Here is a 22,800-nt window from a genome sequence, read left to right on the forward strand (position 1 = left end):
TAGACTTTGTCCTGATTAGGACAAGAGATAGTGGTAACCTGAACCATGGGAGTGACAGTGAGGACAGAAATACTTGGAGAGACTCAACGGATTTAGGTAAAATTGACAAAATTAAGTTGTTAATTGGATGGGGTTCAGAGGAGACAGGTGTTTAGAATATTTAATTTCTGGGTTGATGGTGGAGCTCTTTATTGCAACAGGAGACCAGAATGATGAGCAGTTGGATTCAGATGACAGGTCAGTCGTAGGCAGGTAAGTTCGAGTTGCCAGGAGACACCTGAGCAGAGATGCTCAGTGGGTAGTTAGCTCATGGCTCTGGATCTCAGATGGAGTTACCCAGTCGGTGTTACGACCACAGAAATGGGTGAGCACCCCCGCCCCAGGAGAGCATGGAGACTGAGAAGAGATCAAAAGCAAGAGTGAGACATGGAGCATCCCAACTGGGCGGGGTGAGTCTTAGGTCAGAACTTGGGGAGTTCCCAGCTGTGGAGCTTTTAGTGCTAAAACCAGGAAAGCCCCAGGAAGCTGTACATCCACCCTAGGGGAGTTGGAGGAGGAGCAGCCTGAGTGGTGAGAAGAAAACCAGCAGAAACAGTGTTATAGAAGCTGGAGATCAGGGAGTGGTCAACTGTGTTAAAGGTTAAGTACAGACATTTCAAGCATTTTAAGGCCTCGAAAGTGGCTATTGGGTTTGGCCACACAGTTCATTAATGGCTGTGGTGAGAGCATTCTGAGGAAAGTGGTGGGGTGGAGATTGAGGAGGTGGACACTCACTGGGCATGAGAAGAGGGGAGCTGGAAGAACCTGAGGTCTATTCCGAGGTGTTGCACAAAAGATCCAAAATCAGACCAGCAAGAAACCAAGCAGCACTCGGAGAGTTGGAGAACTCAGGTTTATTACACCAGCAGTCCCAGAGGAGCTAGCTTTCTGAAGATCTGGGCCCAGAGCTAAGTTGCAACATTCCTTATATAGACCCTTTCTGGCAGGGGCTGATTGGTTAATTTGTCCTCAGACCGTTACAAAGCGAGGGGAGTTGCTATGGTTATAGGTAGTTACATTGCTGTTAGGGAGTTGCTAGGGGGTACAAACAGTTACATTTGTTGCCTAGAGAGATCAAACAAATGGGAAGATGAGTCTTTTGTCAATTTCAAGTGTGGCCCATGCAGCAAGCATATTTACAGAAAAAGAACAGCTGCTTAGCCTTTTGAATGAAAATTCCTCTTCAGAAGTGCTCAGCCAAAATATCTGTGGATGGGTAGATGGGCCCTGCCTGCCTGTGCCAGGGTCCCCAAAGGATAGAGCAAACAGTAGATATGGTGACCACCCTCAGAGTCGCTTCGAGCCAGAGTGGACTTGGAGTCTGTCTGTTGGGTGTTTGCATTCCTTTGGGAGTGGTGAGAAGAAAGATGTGTGGGTAGCAATGCAGGCAGATGGGCAGCAAGCATGTTACCAGAGCAGCTACCAGTGAGCGGAGCTTCCCCCGTATAGATCTCCCTGCCTGAGGCCTAGCTGGATGTAGACCAGCTTCCCAGGGGCGCATTCAGCCAAGCCTCATCCTCCTTCTAGGGAGTGGGCAGTTTCTGAAGGTCCAACTCTTGGTCTCCAGTCCAGGCTGTTAACTCCTCAGAAGTAGATGTGGGCACACTGCTGCCCCATATTTCCCACAGCAGAGCATAATGTCGCACATTCTGCAGCACATCAAGTCCCTGGGAACTTAACAGAACTCCCCAGGGATGGGCCTTGTCAATGAGGACCCCACATTCCTCCCACAGGAGAAGGTTCCCTCCCTTCTCGGGAGTCCAGCTGTTGGTCCTCCCCACTGAGCCCCTTTTATAAGACAAGCAGCAGAGTCAGTGTCTACACTGGTGGACACTGCCACAGCCCCATGTGGTTCCCACCCTTCCTCCTTCCTCATAGAATTGTAATGCAGGGCCACAGAGAGAGCCCTCAAATGGTGCCCGTCCACTGTTCACCACTCCTCCCACCATCACCACCACACAGACACGGTCAGCGAGCCTAGGCAGCATAGGCGGGTTGCCCTGGCTCATATGATTGGGGTGAACCCTCCAACTTCCTTTCTCCCCCAGAATAGTGTTCCTTCATGGTATAGCACCTTGCCACACTCTATGAAAATCCAGCACAGAGAGGCTAGGAAGCCCACATCTTCCTTGCGGTGGTTATGATGCCCAGCATTTGGGAGGCACTGCTAGACAAAGACCTTCCTCAGACTCTCTCATGTGACCCTCACATCAACCCTAGTAGTCACTATCACTATTATCCTTATTGTACAGACGGGGAACAGGCTCATCCAGGTCAGAATCTTGCCCAGGGTATTACAGTGGTGATAAGCAAAGCTTCCATTGACAAACCTGGTATTCTGGTCACTAATCATGACAAATGACAAATCCATTCCACAGTGTTTATTAAGCACATACTAAATACCAAGCACTGTTCTAGGTACTTAGAATACATGAGTGGACAAAGTTACCAGCTTTCATGGAGATTACAGTTGTAGGCTTCCCCTGTGCTTGGCCTTCCACTTGCATCATCCCACTTAATCCTCCCAGCACCCCAAAACTGTGAACAGCTCTATTAGAGCCCCGGTTTTTACAGAGTGAAAGCAATTTGCTCAGAGTCCCAGAGCCGGATCTCAGCTCTCTCCTACCCCTAAGGCCCTTGTACTTGGCTGCCAGACTCTGTTGCCTCCAGCTCTAAGTCCTACACTTTCCCACAGTGTCTTTGGGGGGCATTTATGGATTAGTGAGGTAGCAGAGAATGCTGGTAGGACTGGGGCTCCAGTTTGGGTTCAAGTTCAGACTTCATTATTTATTTCCTATGGCCATTAGGTGATATGGACTGAATTTTGACTCCTCAGAATTCATATGTTCAAATCTTAACCTCCAATGTGGCTATTTGGAGATGAGGCTTTAGGAGGTAATTAAAGTTAAATGTGCTCATTAGGGTGAGGTCTTTATGGATTGGTGGCCTTACAAGTAGAGGAAGAGAGAGAACTCTCTATATAAGCATGCACAGAGGAAAGGCCATGTAAGGACACAGCATTTGGGAGGCACTGCTAGTGAGCAGACAGCCACCAAGGTCCTCAACAAAATCAAATCGGCCAGCACCTTATCTTGGGTCTTCCATTATCCAGAATTGTGAGAATTAGAAATAAATTTCTGTTGTTTAAGCCAGCCAGCTATGGTATTTTATTATGGCAACCTGAGTAAACTAAAACATTAGGCAAATCACATAATCTCACTGAGCCTCATTTTTTTCCATACATTTAATAGGAATGTTAACTTCTATAGAATTAAAGATTAATATTTTAAAAAACATTTAAGATTAATATTTTAAAAAACATTTAGTTTCTGGCACATATGTGGTACTTAGCTATTATGATTAGACTAAGGGGCATGCCTTATCTCTACAGCTTTCTCTGTAGCACTGGCCTGAAGACTCTAGGGATCATAACCCATGTGAGAAATACATGGAAGCGTAAGAAATGCTTACATGAATCATTGTTCACAAAACTATGTTTACCCTTACTGTGTGTGATGCACTCTGATATTTTCTCTTCTATTTTGTGGTATTTGTTTTGCTTTTCATTTTTTTGTGTTGTTTGTTTTGCTTTTCCTTTTTTTGTGTGGGTTACAACCTACTGCATTTATTTCACAGCCCTGATGGGATGTGAAGTTTAAAAATCCCAGAGCAGGAGTATGATGCAGGCAGCTGTCACCTCTTCCCCAACATGGGCAGGACTCAGGTGCCAGTGATGATATATCAAGCCAGGTGGTCTTGGTGAGACTTTAAACCAAGTTTAAATCCACCAGCTGTCATTATAGCATAATTTGAGGCTTATAAATCATTTTACACTAAAAATAGATTCTCACAATCACTCTGTAATCATCTTTATTCCCATTTTGTAGATGACAAAACTAAGGTCCAAATGATTGGCAATGTTCTATGTCAATTCTGGATTTTTGACTCAAAGTCTGATGCTCTTCCCATCTCCATAGACCACTGACTCATAATCATAGCCTTCGACCCACTGCTCTGATGCTCACTTGGAATCCAAAGTGTCCCCAAGGTTCAAGGTTGAACTTGGGTTAAGATATTCTGACAGCGGTGTTCAGACCTGCAGAGTATGAAAAATATAAGCAAGACTTAATCAGTGTCACAACAGACACCCACATCCAGTACCTTAGATCCACCCTACTTATGGACCCCTACCCTAGGCCTGGCCCACGCCCTTCACCATCACCCTATCCCTGACTCCCACCCCACCTTGCATTTCAATTAACCCAGTGTCGATTGTGACTATTTCACTGAGCAGGGCTCCCTTGGATGTAGCTCTGGGTCAGAAACCAAAAATGCCACCATTCTCATGCCTCCTCGTGACCCTAGAAAGAAAATATGACCCAGGCTTTCCTATGAGGCCACCTAGGAAATGCTTTTTTTCCTCCTCCCATTTCCTACACTGCTCTCTACAGCTCCCATCACCCCGGCAATGTTGTTCTGTAATTTATTATTTTAATTAGCTGCTTGGCTATGTTAATAATCAAAACTTCTCCAACCTCCCAGGAGCTATGCCAGGCTGTAGGAGAACTGGGAAAGCAGTGGCTCCCTTGCCTGGATCAGATCCTCTGTTCCTGAAGCTCTGTCCTGCCTGGGGCATTGGCTGCGGCATTAGTGCTTCCCTTGGGGGCCAGTAGGGCTCAGCCTCCAGGAACTGAGACTGCATAAGTGTGACATGGACCAAAACAGGAGGCAGAGGTGCTGAAAGACTCATGACAGGCCAGGGGAGTGAAGGGGGTGGAGAGCATCCATGCATCCCTCCAAGACCCCCAAGGGGACACTGGTAGGGAAGAGCCTACCAAGGGTAGAAAGCCCCTCACTTGCTTCATCATCTTCCCATGAAACACAGTCTCTGCCTGTCTGAGAAAGAATGGGCAAGGGCTCTGGGGTTGGTGTTTCTGTTGATCTCTTCTTAAGGTGCTAAAGTCACAGGACCTCTGCAGTATTTGGGGTATCTCTGCCACTGTGCTGTCAGGATCTGCTGGGAGACAGCTCATACTTGAGGACACACATTCAGCCTACACAAGGCCATTGCGGATGAGATCAGTCAAGGATGAAGCTTATGGGGACAATTATAAACTGCTCCCCCTATACTCAGGTACTCCAGGCCTGGCTGTGGCCCACATGTCAGGTGGCTTGCTTCATAGGCAAAGGAGCTTTGTGTGAGTCAGCAGCCCTGCTGGTAAAACGGACACTAAACTGAAATTAGGGTTCTGAGTTCTAGTTCTCACTCTTCCTCTGGCTAGTAATGGGATCGTGGAACAGCCACTTCTCTCTGGGCCTCAGTTTCATCATCCAGAATATAAAAAGGATTAGATATGATTCTTTTTCCTGTTCTTCCCTCCTTCCTTCCTTCTTTCCTTCCTTCCTTCAGGACCGTGGAACAGCCACTTCTCTCTGGGCCTCAGTTTCTTCATCCAGAATATAAAAGGGATTAGATATTCTTTTTCCTGTTCTTCCCTCCTTTTGTCCTTCTTTCCTTCCTTCCTTCCTTCTTTGCTTCCCTCTTTCCTCCTTCCATAGGGAGTTACTGAGTATCTACCACGTGTAACACTCCGCTGGGAATGCTAAGATGAATGAGATATAATCAAGAGGCTAAAAGGGGAGAACACAGTAGCAAATACAACAAATATGCCATGATGAGTGTAACCATAGAAACCCATATAAGGCATGGAGCTATTAGGAAGGATAGAATGATTTGCTGGGAGTGGGGGCAGCAACAGCACAAGGCACGTTTCCTCCAGGTTCTGAGCTGGGTCTGAAAGAGGAACAGGTGATCTTTAGCTACCTCCCAGCTCAGTAAGTCCCAAGAGATCTGCTCTTGTTATAACGGTAGATGGGTTTGGGAGAGAGAGGAGGGAAATAGTGCTCTTATTTGTTTTATCAGTGGCTCTTTAAAGTCAAAGAGCCAAGAAAAGAATGCCTTGCAGTGGAAAGTGGCCTTTAGCACGGCAAGCTTATCCTTGAAGATTCAGCTCAAACAGAACTGGCTCCAAGGCCACAGGAACATGGGGTGAGCTGGGAGTAATGCTTGGCCAGTGCTGGCAGGTGTTGCTCATTAATACAGTGGCCAGCAGTCCCTGACACAAATTCACGTATGCCCCCAGGTAGGGAACTGGAGGGGGAGGTGGTAAAGTGTGGTCCCTCCCTACTCCCTGCCCCCACCTTCGAGCAGAGAGCTCAGCATGTATCGTGGGGGCTGTAGCTCTGGGATCAGCTGACTTTGAATTTGGGAACAGGGAACCATTCTTTAGAAGCATCCCAGCCAGACCTAGGGGACTGAGCCTTGCTCAGGCACTGTCTCCAGGCCTCTCCCTGAGTCTCCACCTCTCCTTCACAACGGGAATCACCTTCTGATTCATCAGAGTCTTCCCACCCAGTCACCTGCAGGCAGCATGGGGCAGAGACAGTGTCAGGCTTGGGCCCCTACTGGCACTGTGCCTGGTCAGAGTAGGTGTGCAGTGGATGCTGGTTGAAAGAAAAAGAATAGTGAAGGCTTAGGCTGGCATTAAGAATCCGTGGGTGGTACCCCAGGCCATACCAGGGGCTTCCTAGTAACCTGGAGAGAAGTTCGTTCCCCTCTGGGTCTCAGACTCCCTTCAAAATTAAAAATTGCCAGGAAGCAGGGAAGAGAATTAATAATGTTGCCCCAGGAACTCAGCCTATAGAAGCAGCAAGGGCAGCACGTGGCATATTTCCCTGGTCCCCCACACAAGTCCTATCCACCAAGTCCACCCCCACTGTGCTGGCTCCTGACTGTGCTGAGGATTTTGAGTGAAGCAGGGTGTGGTTCCCACTTCATGCTGAGAGCTCTGCCAAAGTGCAGGAGACTGAAGAACTCCCTGGCCCAGGAGAGCCAGAGGCAGAAGAGGAAGGGCAAAGAGAACAATGTGAGAACGGTGGGTGAGCAAGGAGACACAAGAGAGCTGAGGCTCAGAGAAGCCGTGTAACTTGTCCAGATTCACCTAACCAATAGGGGAGCTGGGATTCAGACACTGGCAGTTGGCCTCTTCATCATTCTACTTTAGTACCATAGTTACTGGTAACCTGCAATGTTTTCAGGAAAAGCAACCACTTAAATCATAGTGACTAAATCCCATATATGCAGGAAGGGAAGTAGCAGGAGATGGAGCCCAAATCAGGCTAAGGTCAAATATAGAAAAGCCTCGAGGCTGTGCCAGGGTTTGGATTTAGTGCACTGGGCACTGGGAAGCTGGTAGCAATATTTCAGCGGGAATGGCAGGTGCTTCAGCACTTGGAGCACAACAAGCTGGCCTCTGGGTTGAGCAGAGGCCAGGAGACATACAGGGAGTTGGGGTGGGGTGAGCCAGACTGGGGCAGTGCATGGTGTGGTGTGATGGAGTTGGGTGGGTGTGAAAACAGATGAAGATTGGCACTTGACTGTCCCTAAATGGAGAGGAGGGAGTCCATAGGGACCCTGGGGGTTCTGGTCTAGTGGGCGGTGGTGCTGTTGGTGAGACTGACCAGGGGAGAAGCATGGATGACAAGTGTGGTTCTAAATGGGTTGGCACACATCCAGGCCAGAAACCCTTGCAGCCGAGCATGAAGCCTGGCATCTAGAAGGTGCCCAGCAAACACTTACATAAGTGAGCCTCACTGCCACTCTGTGCCTCCCTGTGCCATGGGCTCTCCTCTCACTGAAGGCAGAGAACTCCTGCCGGGGGGTGGAGATCCTCCCTTATTGGGACCCCCACAGCCCTGGTCTCTGCTCCACCCCACCAATCCTTCCCCCAGATCCAAGCACAGAAACACTTCAGTAACTTTAACAACAACAACAACAAAAAAAACCCTGCAATTACTTTATACTTTCTGCCTGCTTTCCTTCCAGTCTGCTGCCCGATGTCTGCCAGGACCCAGGCACGTGAGACTGCTTAGGCTAATCTTTCTCCCCATGATGACACGAGCAGCTTTTTGGCAATGTTTCTCTTCTATAATGGGAAGTTGCTAAAATTGTACAGCATGGGTGACCAGCCCTGCCCTTCCTGGCCTGCCTGTGTCCTTGTTGGTAAGAAGGCCAGCTTCACCCTCTGCAGGGTTTTCTGGCAAATCAGCTGCAGGCTATGGTTTTGAAAAAATGTGGTTAATATTCCACAGAAAACCAACCTAGTTTTTGTAAAGAGCTAAATACTGTTGAATCACCTCTATGCAAATAGCTGTTGAAATAGCTCTTTTAGGGGTCAGATCTCTTCTGCCCCACTCAACCTTCCTCTCAGTTCCCCTTCCACTGCTCTTTCTGCTTTCACGTGGCTTGAGTGAAAACAATGAGCCACTGGTCCAGAAGCATCTTGCTGGAGTACCTTGGCAGAAGGCTGTCCCTCTGGTAGTAATGGGGATGTTTTACCCACGCAAAAGGGACCTCAGAGATCCTCTTGTTCAGCACTGCCATTTTACTGATGAAACTGAGACTTAGCGAGGCGAAGTGTCTGGCACACAGTTACATGGTTAGTGAGGGGCACAGCCAGGGCTGGAACCCAGGCCTGCTGACTTCTGCCCTCCTCAGACACCCTCTAACGACATTTAGCAGCTCTTACTTGTTCTGTTCAGAGGAAAGACTCTTTTCTAAAGGGTTGACCAAGTCTCGAGCAGCAGACTCTCTGAGGGACTTGAACCTCTCTTGCTCCTGATGGTAAATCCCACTCAGTGTCCCCTGCTAATGCTAACTTCTCCACCAATGCGACAACCCAGGGGAGGGGAGGGGTCCCCATTGACTCAGACTCACCTCCTGATTTTTTCTGGATATCAGAACAGGTGCATTTTCTAGACCTTAGTCAGCGCAGTGTATCCTTCCAGATCCCTCCCAGACCCTTCCCTGTGGCCAGGGACCCTACTGACCCACACACTCTGCCTGTTTGCAAGCATCCAGCCATTTCTGGGACTGGCAAGTGATCTGGAAGAGAGCAGCCTGCCCTTCGTGGGACCAGCACTGCTCCTCTCCTGGGGCTGCATTACTAAGAGCTCCCCGCCCCATTCCTTCCTGGAGAGCCACTTTTTTTTGTATTTCTTGCATAATCTGATTTTTATTCCTTTGGACTGAAAATTCTACTCCTCATTACCTCACCTTCTACCCCAAAGCTCCTACCAAAGCAAATTCCCTAACACAGACAGGGAACAGGATGGAGTTCAAATCCTGAACAAATGTCAAGAGTGCTCCCAGCAGCTGCCCCCAGGAGAAGGGGCCCAAAGCTTCCAGGAAGCAGTATAGTCTGTAAGATTCAGCACAGCACCACCTACTGGAGGAGAAGGGCAGGACACTTTGACTCTATATTAAATACGGCATCTGCGCAGTGGTTCTCAACTGGAACCAGCTGGGAACTTAAAGTATTCATGCCTGGGTCCCACTCCCAGAGATTCCAACTGGCCTGGGGTGTGGCTGGGTTTTTCAGAGCTCCCCAGGTGATTGTGCAGCCAGGCTGAGAAACACCACCTGAGAGGGGTAACGAGGTGGAGGAGGCCTCAGAAACCATGGACACGAGGGCTCACTGCACGGCACAAGATCAGGCTCCAGCCCCAGATCCTGAATGCATTCTTTTAAGTGGATGACCATTCTCAGTCGGTTCCATGTCTCCCAACAGATTAACCGTCCCCAATCCAGTCCAAACAGGCCCCTTGTGGTGACCCAGATTCAATGCTCACCTCTGGGGTTGGCAAGCCTAACGGATAATGGATAATGTGCAGATTTCTATAAAGAGACTACAACCATTAAAAATTAGATCAACTCCATGTGGTCACATTAACTATTTTGTGCTGCTCGGGATCTCGTCCTGATACTACCCTGTGCCTTTGATTAATAAAAAATGAGAAATAAATTATTAATGCACTGTTTTAGTAGGCGAAAACCTGCAAAACATAAGATCCATGGGGAAAAGTGATCGCAGGGGTCCTTGGTGGTTACAGGTTGGAAACCACTGATCTAATACAACCCCCTTATTTGAGAGATGAAGAAACGTAGGCCAGAGAGGTTACGGGACTGTCTTTAGGTCACACAGCTAGTTATGCAAACTTGGGACCCTCACCCAAGTCTTCCAGGCATGTTGTAGGGGGCAGAAAGAGTATGTGCAGGATATTTTGCTGGAAACTTTCACTTGACAAAATTCCATGGACCCAGACTCGGGAAACTCCTCACTGGTCCCGGAGGTTGTGTGGGTCAGAGAGCATATACTTACTCACAAAGAATTTAAAAACCAGTTGTAGTCTAGGGATTTCATTGAAGTTAAGAAACCATCAATTGTAAGATGCACCATTGTTTTCTGTACCACTAAGAAAAGTGCTGCCAAGTATAATTGTAAGATGCCATTAATCATAAGATGCATGTCAATTTTATAGATGTTAACATTGAGAAAAAAATGTTCACCAGAGAATTGAAGAAATGTCACACATTAGCCTCACCCATTCCATTCAGAGCGGCACAGCTGTGTGATGTTCTTCCGCCTGGTTCTCTTACCTGCTGGGGGTGCTAAGAAAAATAAAATGGCACTTCGAAGAGAGCGGATTATTTAAAAGGCAGAGATGAGTAGTGGAGCAGGCCCAGCCCAGTCTGTAGGATCCCAGGACAAAGTCCTGGACCAGCCCTCAGAAGTCCTAGGTTTGTATCTCAGTTCTGAAATTTCCCAATGTGTCATCTTGAACGTGTTCTTATTCTCTCCAAGCCTCAATGTCTTCATCTGCAAAACAGAGATAATATGTGCCCTCCCCTCTGCCCTGTCCTCACAGAAGTATTGCGAAGCTCAGAAAAGAAAATAGTGAATTGAGTAATTAGGTGCTTAGTGCTTATTAATTGCCAAGAACCATCTTTCATTTGCTCAGCTGATGCCTGTGACTGCTGAGAGCAGAGAATTGTGAGATGACAAGGTGGGTCACACAGAGAGTCATTCTGGGGCCGATGGGAACACTTTGCAGGGACCAGCATATGTGGACCGAGCCCAATGGGGCTTCTCTTGCTTTGGCCACATTCAGGACCCCTTGAGGGAGCATTCTTCTCCCATCTGAGGAAAAGAACTCATCCTTAAATGGGGCAAGGAAACTGGGGGCAAGTCAAGTCAGAAGTCTACTTTCCCGTGAACAGATGGCAGAAGTGTTTAGTGATCTCAGGGCTGCTGCTCCCCACCCAAAACCTGGACAGACACCCTAATACTCCCCATCTGGCACTTTGAACTCACATGCACACACCCTTCTACTGAACAGTCATGGAAAAGGTTATTTGGTCTCACTGCAGAACCAGGCAAGGAGCCACCCCAGCTCTCTTTCCAGGTACCCTTCCTGAGGAGGCACCCCCTGATGTGCCAGCCAGCAGTGTCCTGTTCCTGCCGACCTTCTCAGGACTGAAGGGGAATCAGACATTTAGCAAAAAAGAAATCTCTCCTGCTCAGTCCTCCGTGGTCCCAGAGTTCCTGTCCTGGCCCTCCCCTAAATATCCCTAACCAGAGATAGGTTCTCAGGCAATTCCTGTTTCCTCCATTTCTTCATGTGTAGAACAGAGATGAGAAGCCTGGGCACGCTCTCTCCAGGGGCAAATATAGAGATGAAACAGGGTGGTGGGTGAAAGCACCCACCAGGGAATGTGGGCAAGAGCCAAGGAGCACCCTAGGAGAGGAAGGGCATGGTGTGGCCAGGGATCGGGGAGGAAAAGGGGCTCACACACAGTGCTCATCCCACAGTCGCCTCACGGGACAGGGGCGCACAGCTATTGTGGTGAGAAGCACAGAGTTGGGAGTCACACCTAAGTTCAGAATCTGTCCCTGAAACTAAGGTGCATGACTATGGACAGACAGGTCACCCAGCTTCTTCAAGCCTCTGTTTCTTCATCTATAAATCGGGGATCCACACTGTGCTCACAGGCTCTTTGAAGGATTACATGAGATGATACATAAAAAGTGCCTGGGATATAGTAGGCACTCACTAAACGGCAGCTGTGGCGCCCCAGTGGCCGCCTGCTCTGATTTGGCACTTCCTGCAGGTGGGCGGGGCCGCCGTCCTGGCCGTGGGCGTCTGGACCCTGGTGGAGAAGAGCGGCTACCTCAGTGTCCTGGCCTCCAGCACCTTCGCCGCCTCCGCCTACATCCTCATCTTCGCAGGCGCCCTCGTCATGCTGACTGGCTTCCTGGGCTTCAGTGCCATCATCCGGGAGGACAGGAGCTGCCTCTCCACGGTGAGTGCTGCCAGCCCCACTCTGCCTGGCACTGTGGCTGGACGAAGGGAAACCTGCCCAGGGCCTCAGGAAGCCAGGCCAGAGCCCCTCAATGCCCAGCCGGTGCCCCCAGTCAGGCTCCTGCGCTGAGAACCCCACCACTCACAGTGGTCTCAGCCTGGATCTGAGGCCTAGAGCAGCTGCCCTCGGGGAGGCTGTTTGCCATCGTGTCCGGGTTCTTAGGATCTGAACTAGGAGGGCAGTCTCAGTCCTAGTGGCAGCTGCTCCGCCCTCCTTCTTTCATTCCTCCTCTCCTTCCAGGTTTTATCATGGTGATTTTCAAAGCTATACAAAAATGAAAAGACTGTCATAATGAAGCTTCATGTCCCATCACACAGACTCAACAACTGGCATCTCAGAGCCAGTCCTGTTTCATCTATACCCGGCACCTCCCCCACTTTGATATCCTGGGCATCTCACCAAGTGTAAATACTTCAGGGTGTGCCTCAAAAACTTAAGGGTCCTTTTTTAGAAAACACAATGACAATACCGTCATCATACCTAAGAGCAATTAAGTCATTTCTTAATATCGTGAAGTAACCAAGCAGTTTCAGATATCTCCAGGTGACCCATAAACTATTCTTTTTTTCTTGAGTTTGTTTGAATCAGAATCTAAATGAGGCCCATGTATTAAAATTGGTCAGTTTGTCTCCTAGATCTCTGTTAGTCTCTAAGCTCCCCCATCAATCTCTCTCTTTTTTTTCCTTCCTTGCAATCTGTTGAAGGAACCAGGTCAGTCATCTGTGCTGTAGTTTTTTCCAGTCTGGCTTTCTCATTATATCCCTGTGGTGTTGGTTAACATGTTCTCCTGGTAGCTGGATCTAGAAGCTTAATCAGACTCAGGTTTGATTGCTTGGGCAAGAGTATCTCATGGGTGGTGGTGTGGGCTGCACAGTTTCCTTGACAGACTTCATCCTGGAAAGCTGGCTGTCCTCACCTGGCTCAGAGTGTTGGGAAAGGAGGCCAGGGTGAACTGCGGGGGGCAGAAGCCAGAGTCCAGCTCAGGACTCACCAGAACAAACCCCTAACTCCCTTGCATCTGTTGCTGGGGCAAGTTCCCCACAACCCCCCGCCATTTAATCTCCTCCTAAGGACTGTGGGCCAGTGTGGGCAAGGGAGGCTACAAAACCTAAGGACTTAGCAAGCAAGGGCCAGGGCCAGAACCAAACCAAGTCTCAGCGAGAAATCAGGTTGAGTGGGAAGGAGTCAGGCAGTGGGAAGTAGCCCTGAAGGGCTGTGCCCTCCTGACCCCGCTCCCCTGTGCCCTCCAGTGACTTGGCAGCCTCGGCCCTTGAACATCCAACCAGGGAGCAGGAGGCAGCAAAGGGGCCGAACCCTGCAGCCTCTCACCAGTGGTGACATAGTTTTTGAGCTCTGGATACAAAAGTGCCTGTGTACAGGCTCAGCAGGATGGTTCTCCCCTGCCTACAAAAGTTCCTTAAATTTTGCTCTGAGGGATACAGCCATGTGGATGATGGCATACTGGCAGGGCAAAGTCCCATAGGGCACCAACCGCCAGAGCATGGTTTTTGACGTGAGCTGCGTATCCAGCAATGGGACAGGTGTGCCCGGAGCAGCCTCATCTCCACCAGCCATTCCTCACGTGCCCTAGTACGAGTCTTTGCAAGCCTATTGGAATCCTCGACCTGATCAGTGTCAGCTGGATGAAGACACGGAGTGTGACCCGAGTGACTGAGCATGTGGCGTGGCTGAGGAAATGTTCAAGGCCTTATAAGGACTGAGGGTCACAGCGACCGGTGCTCCTGGGCCCAGAGACAGAACCCTTTCCCTGCGTTATCAGGGACCCCACCTTTGCCCTGCTCAGCCCTGGTCCTTTCGGAAGTGGGGTCTTCGGCTGGGCCTTGGGTTTCAGGCTGAGCCCTCTGGCCCACAGAGGCAGACTACCCAGCTCTGCCTGCCAGCCACCCCTTCCTTCCACCAGGTAACCTTGTTGCAAGGACAGGACTTGCCTCTACAGCCCAAGAAGGAAGGCAGAGGCCCTCACACGGGAACCTTCCTTCTCAGAGCCATCTCTCCTGGTTCTAAAGGAGCCCCTAAGATCAGTGGCTCCCGCAGCGCCGAGAAGCAGCCCACTGCTTTCCACCCAGGGCAAAATTATAACACAAATGGGCACCACTCACTGAGAGCCACTCCCTCCATCCTTATAACAACAGCCCTGCAAAGGCACAATAATCTTGAACTCTCTGTGCCAAGTGCTGTTTTAAACACTCGTGCATGTTAACTCATATGACCCTCACCCAGCCCTATGAGGTGTTCACTCTCGCCATGTGCGTTTTACAGTGAGGTAGCTGGAGCCTAGAGAGGTTGAGCAATTTGCCCAGGGTTACGCTGCTAGTGAGCGGCATGCGGTCTGGCCCCCAGGCCCGTGCTCCGACCCACCACGCCATGCTGCCTCCCAAGGGCATTCACACCATCATACAAATGAGAAAGCTGGCCTGAGAGATGTGGAACATGTAAGTGCTGGAGCTGGACTGTGAATTCCAGTCTGTTAGAATCACCAACATGACTGCAGGCAGAGGGATAGGAGGCCGAATGGGATAGTGTGTGCAGAGGGACATGCTGTTCTCCATGTCTGTGGACATCAGCACGAAGTAGTTGCTCTCCGAGATCCAGATGGGTACAAGAGAGGGCTCCCTGCTGGGCCCAGCCAGAACCCCAGGGCAGGAGACCAGGAGGGTTTCCAAGAATCCAGGTCACCTGGAGAAGCCAACATGACTGCAGGCAGAGGGATAGGAGGCCGAATGGGATAGTGTGTGCAGAGGGACATGCTGTTCTCCATGTCTGTGGACATCAGCACGAAGTAGTTGCTCTCCGAGATCCAGATGGGTACAAGAGAGGGCTCCCTGCTGGGCCCAGCCAGAACCCCAGGGCAGGAGACCAGGAGGGTTGGGGTGCAACCCCAGAAGCTCCTTGCTTTACAATACAGAAATAACAGTGCACTTGGGCAGAGCATGTCCAGTTTAGAAGGGTCATTGGGTCCAATGCTCCATCCAAAGATTTCCAGGCTGAAAGACATTGGGCGAGTAAAAGTGTAGGTCCCCCAGATATTAATGGAGGATACCCAGTATTATTGGCTTTTGGGGGAACAGACACAAATAAGAGCCCTCCCCTTAGTCTCAAAGACCAGAAGGAAAGCCTGAGGTCCTGTAACTGATAGCACTCTGCTCTCTGAGCCACCAATCACAGCCTCCCCTTCCTCAGTTCCTTCTTACATGACCCATTTGCAAGCCATGTCCCACCATCTAGGCTGAGCCATCAAGGGTACAAGTGTCTCCAGCCTCCCCAGTCACAGCCTGACAGGCACTTGGTCTGAGGTCTTCCCAGGGGACCAAGCCCTATGCCCAGGGCTGTGCAAGGACGAGTGGAGACTTCCAGAAGGCCAAGGCCTTAGGCTTGCCTGCACCCTGGCCTTCTCGTCCCCGTGAGCCTTGAGGCAGGGCTGGGGGCACAGGGGCTGCTAGAGGTGAAATGCCTTCCTTCTCAGTACCACTTTACCTTCTGCCTGCATTCACTTCCATCCCACACAGAACTGAAAAATTCTTTGGCCCAACATCACTAACCAAACACATCAGAAAGGCACCAGTTCAAGAGTGAGGTCAGAAAAATGTGCACCACACATTAATGCAGCCATCATTCCAGGAGTGTAGGGACAGGGGACTAACAGACAGCAAACCTTGAGGCCTCGAATCTTCCTTCGCTTTTTTCTGCCCCGCTCTGAAAGAACCAAAGACAGAACTGGCCCAGGGAGAGTATACCAGTGAAGCAGCAGATCCTGAGTAATCCACATCCTGGCCCATCAGCCCCTGAATTATTGAGCACTTCGTTGTTTAAACCAAGAAGGCGGCTGTAAGACCATTCTCGTGCTTACACAAGTAGGACTTTTAAAAACCACGCTCCCATTTAGAGGCAAGTGGTGTGGTTAAGGCAGTTTAAAAGTGTTCTGTGCTTTCTGAAGATTCCCTTCTAGTCTCATTTTTTTTCAATCCATGTCTTAACTTCCTTTTGGAATCTTTAATCAGCAAAAAGCTGGAGGAAACTCCAGAGGAGAAAGGCAGTGAGTCTAGCTCCATAACCTCTATACAAAGCGGTCTCCCAAGAAGCGAGGAAAAGATGAAAGACTAGGCATCTGGATGATGTGCATCCAACTTGGACCAGGGGGAGAGAGAGGCCTGGCATCAAAAGTTCTGGAGAACTAGAAGGCAGTCCAGCTCACACAGGCACGACATCTGTCCTGCCCGGGCCCTTCCTCTTAGCGTATCTGCAGCCCCTCAAAGTCACTTTCCCAAGAAGGACATGTTTGTCAGGGACAGGAATAGCACATCTTGTCTGGTGCTAAAACGATGATCAGCTCGGCTTCGGAAATCTGCAAAGGGGGAAAGAGAATGGGGTTTAAATTATTCACACCGGCTCTTCTTATTTAGCGAAGGCTGCATGAGAGAGCCAGATAATTCAGGCCATCTAAGCTTAAGTAAGGCCAGTGACCAGGACAGATGCCACCCTGATCAAAAGAAAAGGATATATTTAGAGTTTTGAATATGGGTTCTGGAAACTTTCATATCTTAAGCCAGATGAAGATTATGATGGATGGTTCAGGCGAAACTGGGTCTTCATCAAGAGCTCTTTTTTATTTATTGGATGGATTAAAAAGTAAGAAGTTCTAGACCCAATTTCAGAAAATGAGGGGACCCCAAACTGCAGCACTTTCATCGATACACCCAGACTTGGTTAACCAGGGCAATGAGGTCTGGAATCAAGAGCTAGGGCTCAAAAGCAGGTTGCGGTGTAGCTTGCCCACCGTGCTCTGGGGCCTTAGGGAAGTCACTCAGCTGCTCCTGGGCACCTTGGTATCCCTGTCCTTATATGGGGGCGAGGTGTGAGGGTAATGAGGGAGTACTTTAGGTCTTGGGAAAAGAGTCACCACAATTATAGCCAATGGTATGGCTATAATTACCATTGACACCAACATCTCGTCACATCACTGTGACCAAGTTCCTTTGAGAAGGAACCTAAGTAAATGGAGTTATTCTTAGGGCTGTTACTCCCAGGGTCCCCACGGCTTGGGCCGTGCCACCTCCTCTGTTGAAGTTGGTGCTGGAGGAAGGATGGAGGGAGCTGGGTCCCGGTGCCAAGGGGATTTGACTCTGTCCTTCCCAGGGCTCATTTCTCACCCTCACATTACTTTGTCAGTGCTCCAGAAGCCGCCCAGCCAGGGTCGTCATAGCCTCATCTCTTCGGGAGCACTTTGATCTTTTGGTCAACTGCCCACATGCTCCAAAGGAATAGGTCCTGCATCCAGTGCTTCGAGAAGCCCCAACTCCTCTCCATCAGGACAAGAGGGCCTGTCCTCATCCTGCATGGTTTGGTGCAGTGGAGCCAGGGAAACAGACAGGACGACTATTTCCTGGCTCTTCTGGAAGCAGGAGACGGATATTCCCAAGAGCCAGCCTTGAGATGGCTGCATAAGAAACCACACAGTCAGCCTGTGCTCAGCCCCTCCTAGCTGGGTCCTGTTGAGGTCATTCAGGCAAGGCCTGGGGCTGACATCAGCTCTGTTCCTGTGCCAGGACAACCACACAGCTGCCCAATGGAATACAGCCCCTCTTCTTCTAAGAAAGCCCTGGCAAATCTTCCCTATCAGCCTCCTCCTCATTGGCCTCACTTAGTTCAGGGCTGTGCAGGAGGGACTGCCAGGTGGCTTGAAATGAACTCTCCACTCCTCTCCCTAGCCATAGAGAGAAAGAGACTTGACTAGTCATGAGCTGGCAGAGCCCAGTCAACACCTAAGGCTTGGTCCAGTACCTTTTCTGCTGCTCCTTGTTCTGGGTGCACTCACAATTCTCATGACTTGGGACCCATGGTTTGCATTTCAGCTGAAAAATGAAGCACCGAGGTGAGAATTGGGAGTTGACAACCTGGCTACCTGCCACCCGATTCACTCGAAAGTGGAGATCAAGCTCCTGGGTGCTGGCAGTGCAGCAAAAATCAGCTCTGTTAGTGTGCCAAAGTGTTTGGGCCTAGTTGAAGAAAAGTTCATCTGAGTTCTCCGTGAGTGGTTGACCACCCATAGAGGGGTTCTCTGTCTCCCTCACCCTCATTTAGGTCCCTGAGCAAGTGTCAGAGGAGGGCGGATCCAGAAGGGTCAGAAAGAGAGAGAGAGAGAGGGTGTGTGTGTGTGTGTGTGTGTGTGTGTGTGTGTGTGCGCGTGCGCGCGCGCGCGCGTGCGTGTGTCTGTGTCTGTGTGTGTCTGTGTGTGTGTCTGTGTGTCTGTGTCTGTCTCTGTGTGTGTCTGTGTGTATGTGTGTGTGTGTTACAGGAAGGCAGGGGATGGTGGGTAAGCAGCATCTGTTTGTATCCTCAATCCAAGAGTTTATTTGGGGATTACACATTGCCTTTCCATCATTGAGCTTCCTGCTTGCTTTCTTTGGCAGATTCTGGGTTTAACCATATAACTGGAAAGGGACGTGCTACAATCCCTGTCACCTAATGAGGCACAATAATCGGTACCCTGATAACTGAGCCTCTTGAGAGAGGGAGCCTCAGAATACATGATCTGAACAGCAGATAGTCCTTCAAACAATTATCGGGAAGCCCATATGTACATGCAGATGTTTTTCTTTCCCACTGACGTTTGTCACTCCTGTTGATGTCAAAATGAACCTCACTGTACAAGCACACACCCAGCAAGGATGGCCTGGAAGTGGGCTGGCAGTTGAGGAAGTTGATCTGGGTGGAAAATCTCCTCCTGAGGCCCCACATAGGTACTGTCAAGATTGTTGAGAGCAGTTGGTATTACTGCTCTACTCTCATGGGACTGACAGGGGAGGCAAGGGCTTGTGCAGGCAAGGCAGTCACTTAGAGAATCACTGCGTTTGCCCACTCTGCTTAGTGCTCCTCAACAGGGAGCTGGAGCTGGCTGTGTTTCCTGCCAAGAGCCGTGGCTGGAGGAGAGGGCAGAACCCACCTTCCTTCCTATTTGATCCACACCTCATTCTCATCTGGTGGCAGCGGTGACAGCCCTTGGAGCTGCAGGTCCCCTAGCCCTCGTGGGACCAGGACAAGTGTGGTGGCTGGACAACTGTTTGGAAATACTCCTCTAATGCCAGGTCCTGGTACCGGCTTTGGGAAGCTACGCCTCCATGATGCTCAGTGGCCTGCTCCATCTCACCGTGTATCACACTGAGGTTTTAGGGGAGCTTAGTATCAATTGAAAAATAAGGCTCAGAAAACGGAGAGATGGCAGTCAAAGGTCATCTTTATTACTAATGTAGCTGATTGGAGTGTGTGGCTTTACCTCTGCAGCCAGAAGCCTTAGCAGCTCTTCAGCTCTGGTTGAGATAAGGACAAACCTGTGTACCTCACTAAGAACCCCTTCACTAAACTCTTTAGTAGAGAGTAGAGAATATGGCATCCTGAGGACAGGCAGTCCCAAGGGAGGGAAGGAAGGAAGGAGGCCCTCCCACCAATCAGGTAGGAGGAGCAGTGAGTAGGAAATGGGGATAAGCCTGGATGTTCCTCTAGACATTCCTGTAGGGAAGCAGGAGGCAAGGAGAGAAGAGGCTCGGTCCTGATACCGCTCAGACCAGTGAGCAGCAGCACCAAGACATTCTTCTTATCTTAGCATTACATTTTATGCAGAAGATCCAGAAAGGGTGAGTGATTCACTCAGGGTCACACAGCATCTTCGCAGAGGCAAGCTGGGCCCAGATTCCCAGCTTGTAACCAAAGCCTAGGCTCCTTGGGTGACATCACCCTTTTCTCTGACCAGCACCATTCTGGGTTCAAGACTCACCTTTCTAAGCTGCAGGGTATATACCTGATCACTGCCTACCTGTAGCAGCGAATTTTCTACATGCAGATTTTACAGCCAGTTAATTTCCACCACCTCCTCCAATTTTCTGCAACTCATGCTCCATGTTACATTGACGAGGCTGCCTAATTCATCGACCTCAACAAGCATTTCCAGCACATTCCCAGAATTTCCTGCTCTGCTGGGCACAAGTCAGGGTGAGAAGGGGAGGAGACACCAAAGGAACTAAGAGCTGGTTCTTGGTCTGGAGGCTGGAGAGGAAGACAAGAAACCTGTATGAAAAGACAAAGGACTGTGTTGGGGGTTCAGTTCCTGTTTGGGTTTGGTGAAAGCTCTGACCTCTCTGAGCCACAGGACTTTTCCTGACCTCCAGGCATGGCAGTAGGTTACAGGGTTGACTACAGGCCTTCCCTTTTCCCCTGTAGTCAACCCTGTCCTAGAATTACTGTCACCAGTCCCATCCTGCCACCAGCCTTTGTCCTACCCCAGCACATGCACAATCCCTTCTGTTCCAGGCGTGTGCACAGGTGCCTGCAGGCCGCACCACATCTCTCCACGGCCTGTGGGAAGACAGCCAGCAGGAACATGTAGGCCCTTCCAGGGGGCCAGTAGGAGGCAGCACTCAGTCATTTCCCCCACACTCAAACTACTGGGCGGCTGCATCCTCTGAGTTCCGTGGGCTCTGTCCCCCAGGGGAGTCTGGTGGTCATCCCTCAGCTAGCTGGCCAGGCCCTGTTGTCCACTCTGGAGCCTGCTCTCTCAACTATCCATACTGGACTCTTAGCAGTCCCAGCTTGCAATCCAGTGGACATCTGTCTTTGGCTTATGGTTCTGAAACTCTGTTCTCCTCCTACGGCCCCCACAGTGTGATCTTTAGACTCCTAACCCTTTGGTTTGGACTTTGGATGGCCTCAGCTGTGTTCTCTTGATACGTCTCTTGAATATCTCCTGCCACCCCTCAACCCAGTTTGCTCCTCCCCTGCCCTCTTCCACCTTCCCTTCACTTGGTTGACCAGCTTTCCTCACCCCAGCCCTGGTCCTCTTCTCTACACCCAGCCCCTTGGGCCGGAACTGGATATTAGCACCAGCCATCAGCCAGAGCACACCCTAGAGTCCTTCTGGAGAGCAGCCCCAGGTGGAATGGCTGAGTCCTAGCATCCAGCATGGCTGTGGCTGGATGGCCCTGGCTGTGAGCCCTGAGCTGGGGCCAGGAGGGGTAGAGGTCACCTTCATCCTTCCAACAGTGACATCTTGTTGCAGGAATGGTTTAAGGCTCCCAAATCCACATCCTTTCTTTTCTGCACAAACAGTCCAGGCAGCTGCACCTCTGAGCTCTGACTGCCTCCAGCCAGTGGTCAATTGCCAGAGAATAATGCACCCTGAGGTCATGGCCACTGACACAGCTGGCTTCATCTTTCCCTGTTTGGCCTTGGTTGTTCTGAGCTCCCTGGCGCTCTCCCGCCCACCACTGTAATCCTCTCGCACACAGCCAAGCAGGGGCCACCAGCTGGGCTCTTCTCCCTGAAACTTGACCTTGACAGCATCTTGATTCTCCTCTCTTACTGTTGCCACGCTGCCCTGAGACTTCGGTAGTGCCTCTACTCCCAGCCCCACCCGTCTGGACACCCAGCCTCGATTTTCTGACTGTGGCTTTGTTTCCGTCTCTAATAGTGCAGAAGGGTGGTGGAGAGAGGAGGGAAGTTCCAGCGCAGCTTCCTTCTTTGTGGTAGAATCAGTCCAATGGAGAAATTCCAAGTCCAATTGTATAAAGTTCTTAAAACTTACCTCAAGGATAGTGTGAACTGGTGTTGAGCTGCCCCATCTCATAGCACCAGTGACTCTGCCCCAGAAACCACACCTGGGACTCAGCTTGCCCCAAGCAGTGTAAGTCCATCTGAAGACTCGATTTCTAATTAATCACCAGAATGTCATGATGAAAAACATTTCTGTAGATTTCCCGCAGAGCGTCTCATTAAGGAAAGTATTGGTTTGATTCAGAAAGTACTGTGCTGTTCCAGCTTCATTTTGGATCTATAGTTTTAGAAAATATCCAACTTTGCTTCTGGTTCAAACTGTTCCATTAAAGAATTAAAGGAAGAAACTTTAGTAGACAGTACAAGGGGGAAGATGACTGGGTCCCATTCTGTGCTTACCAAACTGGTTCCTTCTATGTTTTGTGTCCAGTTTGGCATATTTTGAAATGGCATCATTATTATGGAGGGCCTGGGTACAGAAGCTACAAGAACTTTCTCTAGAATTCTCATTACTGGTTTTTTGTCAGACCAAGACTCAGGTGGTCACTTCTGGGAGGACGTGGGACAGCCCTGAGTGCAGGGGCAGACCAGGCACAAAAACCCGAGTGGGGCTGGAGGTCATGAGGAGTTGGGGTGGGGTGAGTTTGGTTCACACTCATGCACAGGGCCCGTGAAGACAGGACAAAATACAGGTCAGAGCAGATGGGCAAACAAGATTAGACATAGTACCGGAGCAGAACCAGAGTGAAACCCACCAGTCAGATCGGAGTCCAGAAGGATGTCAGCAGTGAGATCACAGTCAGGAACTTCTGGCTCAGAGAGGGCTTTGTGTGCCTTGCTGGAGCTGAGGCTTGATGGCTAACAGCTGGGGAATGCAGACGTGGTCAGAGCAGTGAACCCCGGGCAGGCAGCACGGAGAGAGCAGAGGCATGGAAGCC

The 22,800-nt window shown here is 50.1% G+C and overlaps 1 protein-coding gene across 1 annotated transcript in view; it reads left to right on the forward strand.

The window, feature by feature from the left end:
* Nucleotides 1–22,800, forward strand: part of TSPAN11 (tetraspanin 11) — an 80,940-nt gene that overhangs the window by 40,376 nt on the left and 17,764 nt on the right. Inside the window, exon 3 of the mRNA XM_006923852.3 lies at nt 12,050–12,241. Within this exon, the coding sequence (XP_006923914.1) occupies nt 12,050–12,241 (192 nt within the window). The remainder of the gene's footprint in view (nt 1–12,049; nt 12,242–22,800) is intronic.

Source organism: Pteropus alecto, unplaced genomic scaffold (assembly GCF_000325575.1).
Source record: "Pteropus alecto unplaced genomic scaffold, ASM32557v1 scaffold76, whole genome shotgun sequence".
Taxonomy (NCBI): domain Eukaryota; kingdom Metazoa; phylum Chordata; class Mammalia; order Chiroptera; family Pteropodidae; genus Pteropus; species Pteropus alecto.